This window comes from Crocuta crocuta, unplaced genomic scaffold (assembly GCF_008692635.1).
Source record: "Crocuta crocuta isolate KB4526 unplaced genomic scaffold, BGI_CrCroc_1.0 scaffold588, whole genome shotgun sequence".
NCBI lineage: Eukaryota > Metazoa > Chordata > Mammalia > Carnivora > Hyaenidae > Crocuta > Crocuta crocuta.
In genome coordinates this window covers 214,986-223,577 of record NW_027532829.1, presented here as the reverse complement: position 1 = coordinate 223,577, position 8,592 = coordinate 214,986, and the positions used below count along the sequence as shown (strand labels likewise).

Sequence of the window (8,592 nt, the reverse complement as noted above, 5' to 3'; positions counted from 1 at the left end):
TGCTATGTGTGAATGCACCTGCCCCATTTAAAGAGCCAAATACAATTATAAAATACCCACCTTCTTCAGTCCTACCCAGTCTAGACCATGAAGCCCAATATCTATGAGATGCAGTGTGGTAAGACTGGAAAAAATATAAGCTTTGAAATCAGAAAGACCAGAGTTTAAATTCTGGCTCTTCCCCTTATTAGTTGTGTGACTTTGAGTCGTCACTCAACTTCAGCTTTTTCATCTGAAAAATGGAGACAGATAATATCTACCACAGAAAATCATTATGATGATGAAATAAAATTATCTAAGTGACCCAACATGTACCTTGGTATCTAATAAACACTCAACATGATAGCCCATTTCCTTCAAGGGCACCTACCATAATTTGCCTCATATTTCTAGTTAGTTGTATGCAATACATGTCTCTCTCTCCAAACAGATCTTAAACTTGAAGGCAGAGGCTGTGTGTGAATAATTTCTTATATATACTTTTTAAAGTAATATATTTTTCTGATTGCAAATATCAAATAAAGTTATACAAAATTTAAATATTACAAACTATTTTACATGAAGGAATCCCCCTAACCTGACCCCACAACCAGAAATTAGCTATAAAGCATTTTTCTTCAGTTTCCCCAACTACCATATTGTGTTTTATTTTGATTTTACAAAAATAGGATCACTGTTAAAGTATGATTTTAAAAATGTTTTTTTAAAGTTTCATACAAATAGAGTGAGCATGTGTCAAAGTTCAATTTTAACTCACAAAGGAAACCAGCGAGATGGCAAAGTTAAGTCAAAAGAGAATTTGAGAACTGGTATTTTATACTCAGTTAAAAAACAAAGAAATGCTAAAATAAGATTGCTAAGTTAGAATTAAAGCTGATATCCTACAGGGCAGTACAAACCAAAATCATGCTATCTTCTTTAGGTGGATATATGCTGTTGCATTTTATTGGATTCACAGATTTGTAAAATAAGTTTGTGTTAAATTGTAATTTTCAAGAGCTAGAGAGTCAAATGACCCTCAGGCCTGTTAGAAAATGCTCGTAACGTGACATTAAAGCACCAAGTAATCATCTTTTCCCTTTGTATTAGTTACCTAGTGCTGTTATAATAAATGGCCACAAATTGTTGTGGCTTAAAAAATACATTTATTCTCTTACAGTTCTGGAGGTCAGAAGTGCAATATCAGTTTCACTTGGCTGAAATCAAGGTGTTGGCAGGCCCTGCTCTTTCTGGAGACTCTATGGGAGAATCTGCTTCCTTGTGTTTTATAGCTTCTAGAGATGCATTTCTCAGTTTATGGCCTCTTCCTCCATCTTTAAAGCCAAGAGTGTAGGTGCCTGGGTGCTTCAGTCGGTTAAACATCTGATTTTGGTTCAGATCATGATCTCATGGTTCATGGGTTCAAGTCCTACTTCGGGTGAGCTCGAGCTCTGCTTCTCTCTCTCTCTCTCTCTCTGCTCCTTGCTCACTTGCACCCTCCTCTCTCTCAAAAACAAATAAATAAAGCCAACAGTGTAACATCTTCAATATCCCTGCCTCCATTTTCACATCACCTTCTCTCTTTTGAGGACCTTTATGATTATATCTACCTCACCCATATAATTCAGGGTAGTCTCTCCATTTCAAGGTCAGCTGATTAGCAACCTCAATTCCACATTTAATTCCCCCTTACTATGTAACAGAACATATTCACAAGTTGTGAGGATTAGGACATGATGATCTTGGAGGGGGAGGGCACTATTCTTCCTATGAAACTCTTGTTTCCACATTTTGAATAATTCTTCATAATCTCAGCCTATACATTCTTTTTCAACTTGCTTTCTTCACTCTTTTTACTCAGCACATACTGTATACATCTACCTCATTTTTTTAGTAGACACATTAATGCTAGTTTCAGGTGTACAACTTAGTGATTTGACAAGTTTATACATTGTGGCTCTGTTCACCACAAGTGTAGCTACCATTTGTCACCATATAATGCTATTACAATATTACTGACTTATTCCTTATACTGTGCCTTTTATTCCCATGATTTACTCATTCCATAACTGGGAGCCTGTCTCTCCCTCTCTCCTTCACCCATTTGGCCCAATACCCCACTCCCTTCCCTTCTGGCAACCATTAGTTTGTTCTACATATTTATAGGTTTGATTCTTCTTTTCGTTTATTCATTTTTTTAAGATTCCAATTATGAATGGAATCATATGGTATTTTTTTTCTTAATCTGACTTATTTCATTTAGCAGAATATTCTCTATGTCCATCCATGTTGTCTCAAATGGCACAATCTCATCCTTTTAATGACTGTATAATATTCCATTGTGCATGTATATGTGTGTGTGTACGTGTGTGTGCATAGATAGATATCTTCCTTATCTCTTCATCTATTGATGGACACTTAGGTTGCTTCCACATCTTGGCTATTGTAAATAATGCTGCAATAAACATAGGGATGCACATATCTTAATGGCTGGACAGTATTCTCATTATAGAATTGCTAGAATTTGATAATTTCCTTATAGATGGATATTTAAATTGTTACCAATTTTTCACTGTTACAAACAGTGCTGTCATGAACATTCCTGCACATATCTCTTTGTACAACTGTGGCTATGTTACCAGAGGAAAAAATTCCTAGAGGTTAAAATTCTGAGACAAAAAGTATGTTGATTTAATTCTGACAAATACTGACAAACTACCTTCCAAAAATTTGCACCAATACTTTAGTCTCATACCAGTGGTGAGAACAAATATCACTAAGTTCAATATTTTGGATTCACTTTTGAGTCCTTCAGCATCTATAAAGCACTTTGAAATATCCACATAGGTTTTCCTGGCCAAAAATGAGTTTAATAATTATTTGATAAAGGTTGAAACAACACAAATTCACATGTAAAACTCAGAGGGCTTGTTATAGCAACAATACAGTGGTAACAAAGCTAATATGTGTAAGTGTGTCTTGAATATAATACAGTGCTATTCAGATGTTATTATCTCCATAAATGAAAATGTATTGTTTTTACACTTGGTCCCCATATCTCACACAGGTTGGCCTTGCTACTTCCCAGTTTCATATGGTATGTGCTTTGCTGCCAAGGCTCAAATACTTTCACTGTGCATCCCAGAGGCTCTAAGGTCTAAAGTGTGTGCTGGTCCTTCAAGAGGAAAGGCTCAAGATTATGGGCATGTGTGTCCCCTGAAGACAGTAATAAAGCCCAATGGTAAAAGCTTCAGAGAATGAAGATCCCCACTCTTGGGTAGGTAAATATTTTGGAGGGTCCAGAGTCATCTGCTTTTATACTAAAGTACTCTTCAGAAACAGAACTCCGTAGGTTTAGATGGAATGTCCTGGTAAACGTTTTACCCTTCAGCTGCCCACACCACCTTTTCCCTGGAAGTAGCAATCAACTCTGTAATGCCAAGTACCATGAACTTGTGTGGTGAAGGTGTGAGCAGGCTGGCTGAAAGAGCACCAAATGTTGACCTAGGCTCTCGGGACTGTGACAGCTAGGGGAGGGGCATTATTATTCAACATCCATATCCCATAGTCTGCTTTAGAACTAGGACTCAGCTTCTCAGTAGAAGTAAGGGCGGTGTTGCTAAGAGGAAGTATAAGAGAATAGGCTTCAGCATTCCCCTCCTGTGATTGGTGTCTTGAGGGAGAGAATTCATATGAACCTGAATAGTAATTGTTCCCTCCAGCTTTATTCCCATGACTTGGATCTGGAAGGTGTGTGTTTAAGAACACACAAGAGACAAAATCCTGAAATTAGAAAGGAAGTGCATCCATCTACCACTCTCCTCCCAACCTATCAATTGGTTAAGCATCCAACTCTTGATTTTGGCTCAGGTCATGATCTCATGGTTTGTGGGATCAAGCCCCACATCAGGCTCTGCACTGACAGTGTGGAATCTGCTTGAGATTCTCTTTCTCTCTGTCCCTTCCACACATGCACATTCTCTCTCTCAAAATAAATAAATAAATAAACNGCACTTCCCTTTCCCCATCACCATATTCTGAAATTCCTCCTTTTCCTGTGTATGTAGAAGATTGCTGTGAAACAGAAAGGCCAGCACCTATAAGAGGTTCTGAGAGTTCATTTGCATAATGTATCATTAGAATCTCTTCTCCTTGGGTAAAGGCAGCAAGTTTTTCAGGTTGGAAGGTGTTCCACACCCCTCACCCTGAACTCCCTGCATTCCAGAGATATTAAGTCACTGAGGCTGGGGAGGATACCTGGGGGAAAAATATGTCTATGTCTTGTCTAGTAGCAAGGCACATTTTTCTGTGTATCTCCACTCTAGCTCTAATTGGCCTGCCTGACTCAGTGCATGTCACTGTGTTCCCATAGCACCTGTACCTTAAGAAACAGATTCACATGGCTTTTATGGACCAAATTATAGTTCTATACCACTTCTGGTTTTAATGTAAGGGTATATAAACCACTGGGAAGAAATTATTGCTTGAATTCCAAAGAGACAGTGGGTTCTTCTGGAGGCCTACTAGATTTTTTCAAAATTACCTTAAATAACAAAGAAGATAGGTTGTTGTCATAAAAAGCTCACTGCTAAGTCCCTTCATCAGAGACAAATGAGGGAGTTAGAATGAAAAAGAAAATATCCACTGCTCCAAAGCAAGCCACTTTACTCTCCCCCAAATTAATTATCCAATCATTATAGCCCCAAATAGTGGTTGAAGATGGAAAAAACACACTAGACATGCCAGGAAATAGGACAATTCTGGCTAACAGCCCTGTTACTTAAAAGAGGGAGCTCCTCCACCATCATATCCTGATATTGGGTAAAAGGAAGGGAAATAGCTAAAGATAAACTCTAAACATGATCCCAAGAGTAAAACTGAATGGGGATGAGAAGCTTTAGGTCAGATTGTTTGCAATTTCTCACAACACTGTGGTAGCAACAATTGGTACATGTTACTAGGAATTCTCACTTTCTTGGTCTGTGAGGAGTAAGCATTAATTAGGTAAATGCTGGGATACCAGGTCCCAGTAGGCAGTGGTCATACTAACCTCAATTTCTTGGTTACTTTAGAGGCATCTAGCTGGCATTCCCATCAACATACCCAACTGACAGAAGATGTAAACACTGAGACACGTAGGAAAGGTAGATATGCATTCATCCACTGGGGGTGTGGGAATGAGCAGAGGATAAACATTTCCTTTTAGAAAATAAAACCCTGTAGGCAAAAACCAGTACCAATGATGAGCTAATGTGATCCAGTTTCCCTCCTCTGCCTTAACTCTACCTTGGAGTATTAGCCATCATCCAAACCCCAAACAACATGAAGGTAATGTCCCCTTCTCTTTCCCCTAAAAACAAAACAACAAAATAGTCAGAACAGTAGGAGACACAAAGCAATCTTCATTTCTCCCATACATTAGAAACATTTTCAATTACAGTTCACCTTCTCTGAGATCCACATCAAGTAGTAAAACACCAAGAGCACATAAAAGCCAGGTTAGAGGGAATTCCTGAAATGAGGCTCAAAGTGAGAGATTTTACTCAACCTCTCCATTCCACAAGCTAGAGTCTTATGTAGATCCCAGAGAAAGAGTCATTTTGGCTTATGCCCTGAAGGAATTCTACTTGGCATTCCCTCCTCAGAGTGTGCCTATGAAGGGCTGCTAGAAAAGATAAGTTTTTGAAGAATGATCACTAGTAAAATCCTGATGGAGAGCTAACTTGTTTGAAGACTAGCTCGTTTAATAGTGGGAGTTTTCTTATTAAACCAGAATTTCTCGTTGGATTTTTAAAAACCCAGCCATGCTTACAGTTACAGGTTCCACTAATTAGTTACAGGTTCCATTAATTAGCCAGTTTCCTGAGGTACCCATAGCTAGCAAGTTGTCACATCCTCTCTTATCAGTCAGGATATATTCTAGTGGGATTCTGGGCTTTCAGCCCTAGGAAAGCTCAGTAATGCCTCAATCAAATGAACAGGGCTACAAGATCACACACAGAGAGCCTAAAGTGCTTGGAGGTAAGTTATCCCCTAGGGCCAGACAGATGACCTGGTTGGGAGGGGTGTTCACAGAATCCCTGGCCCTTCTGGGCATACAATAGCTACCCTGGTTTCCAAACACAGGGTATTTGTGTTTCCAAACACAGTCAATCTTAAGGAAATAAAACCTATCTAGGAGCTGCTCTTTCTTCTTATAGGCTTACCAGAAAGTTTAAGAAAATGTCCTGGTGGGTACTCACCTATGAGCCCTATCCTCTCCTTCAATTTCACAGTTGCTCTTGGTAACCCCAAACCTATCCCTAAATACCCAGAAGATTGAATCAGACAATGCTTTGCCTTGCTTCAGCATCACAGGATGGCTCTGAGTTCTCAACTCTGCCCAGGGGGTGCCGGTGGCAGCAGACACAGTGGAGGTAGTCCACTACATTGTGGGTAAAGAGTGTGCGCAATGGGTGCAAGTACTGGAAGAAAAGGAGCATGAAACCAATGGAAATCAGATAAGCAATGATGAGCTGCAAAGCAATCAAGGAATGACAGTAATTCAGCAACACTTTCACCCCAAAGAACTTGAAAACCAAAACCATGATCACATTTTCTACCAATCTCACACTATAGTGTAGGCCCATATGTCCCCAGTTCTGACCTTTGTCAACAAGGTCCCTATCTGCCAATTTCAACTGCAAAGCTGACCAGCAGGAGAAGTTGATGCCAGCATAGAGGACAGTAATGGAAATCAGCACTACCAGGGTGCCAACCCGGCTGAAATTTTTCTCAATGTTATTGGGCATCTGGGCACCACTCCTCCAGAACTTAACCCAAGGCTCAAAGAGAATGATCAGGAAGTTAAGCAATAAAAAGGGCACAGCTTTCAATTTCAACGTGGCTGAGAATAGCACCAGAATCACAAGGCGGGAAGTGATCTCCAACGTCCGCCAGATGGTGATGCAGAGGACTTCTAATGGCCCAAGGCGAATCTTGTATTCATCATACTTGATCTGGATAGCCAACATATTGCAGAGGGTAGCCCCATAGGTGACAGATATCAGGGAAAAGACCATTAACACAGCTGTAAGAAAAAAAAAAACAAAAAACAGAAAAAATTGACAATCAGACTATGTTGATGAAATGTAAACTCTGACCCATAGATCCATAGAGATGATAGGTGAGACTTGAGGGCCCAGTTAAGAGCATATGAAACTCACATATGAATACAGCTATGTTGGCATAGAAAACAGCATGCACAGAGGTGCCTGGGTGGCTCAGTTAACCGTCTGACTCTTGATTTTGGCTCAAGTCATGATCTCACAGTTCATGAGATAGAGCCCGGCAGCAAGCTTCATGGTGACAGTGCAGAGCCTGCTTGGGATTCTCTCCTCTCCCTCTGGTCCTCCCTTCACTCGGGTGTGCAAACTCTCTCTCGCAAAATAAATATTAAAAAAAATTTTTTAAAGAAAACAGCATGCACAGAAAAAATGGGAATAAACTGAAATATAATTTTTGTGATAGGGATTATACTAAAAAATTTTTTTGTTTCTCTAATTTCTAATTTCCCACAATGAACACACATTGTAATACTTTAATAATCATATAAACATACAAAATATACTTTTTAAAGTTTATTTGAGAGAGACAAAGAGAGCATGAATCAGGGAGGGAGAGATTAAAAAAAAGGGAGAGAAAATCTCAAGCAGGCTTTGCACTGTCAGCCCAGAGCCCGACATATGGCTCAAACTCACAAAACTGTGAGATCATGACCTGGGTGAAAATCAAGAGTTGGAGGCTTAACTGACTGAGCCACCCAGACACCCCACAAAATGAGGTTTTTAAAAAGAGTGGATCTCAAAACTAGCATTGAGAGGTCACTAATACAAGAAGAGCATATATAAATAGGGCAGCATCCACTTGATGAATAGGCTTCTGAGCAAATCATGAAGAAGGCAGAAGGAGTTCTGAAAAAATCCAGTCTTAGGAAATTCATGGGAATGCCTTTGGTTATAGAAGTCCCTTCTTTGACATACATCTTCTTTAAGGAACTAATCTTGTATGTGCCTGTAGAATGTGTCAGAATGTATACTGGAAATTCTACAAAGGCAGAAAGGATCATGTCTATTTTGTTCATTGCTTGTATCCCCAGATTCTAACATACTTCCTGGAACATAGCAGGTGCTCACTGTTTGTGGAATTAATGAGGAATTTTGAGTTTAGAAAGGCAGCATAACATATCTACAGTTAGAAGCCCTTGGTTCAGCCCTGTGAAAGCTGTGTGAAAGTCACTGAATATCTATGTGCCTTAATTCCCCAACTCACTGAGATACTCTAGAATTGCTTGCATTAATCATCAGGAATATCTGTTTATCATCTGGGTGCTATGGTATATTTTAGGAATCTCCAATCTTCTACCAGAGTGGTTTAAAATTAAAAAAAAAAATCATAGCCCATAACATCCATACCACTATATAGAATTGGCCCTGAAGAGTCAGGGTGCTCCGTAACTTGCTACACTCAGTATCAGTAATAAATCACATAATGGCCCTTTCCTTTTATTCCTTTCTATCAAAAAATACCAATCAGTAAGAAAAATCTACTGGTCTCAAGGAGAAAGAGAGGCCT

General features: G+C 39.3%; 1 protein-coding gene across 1 annotated transcript in view; it reads right to left on the bottom strand.

Moving 5' to 3' along the window:
• Window positions 1-5,812: 5,812 nt before the first annotated feature.
• XKRX (XK related X-linked) overlaps window positions 5,813-8,592 on the bottom strand; it is a 13,099-nt gene continuing 10,319 nt past the window's right edge. The window contains exon 3 of the mRNA XM_077745302.1: window positions 5,813-7,048. Within this exon, the coding sequence (XP_077601428.1) occupies window positions 6,303-7,048 (746 nt within the window). The 3' untranslated portion in view covers window positions 5,813-6,302. The remainder of the gene's footprint in view (window positions 7,049-8,592) is intronic.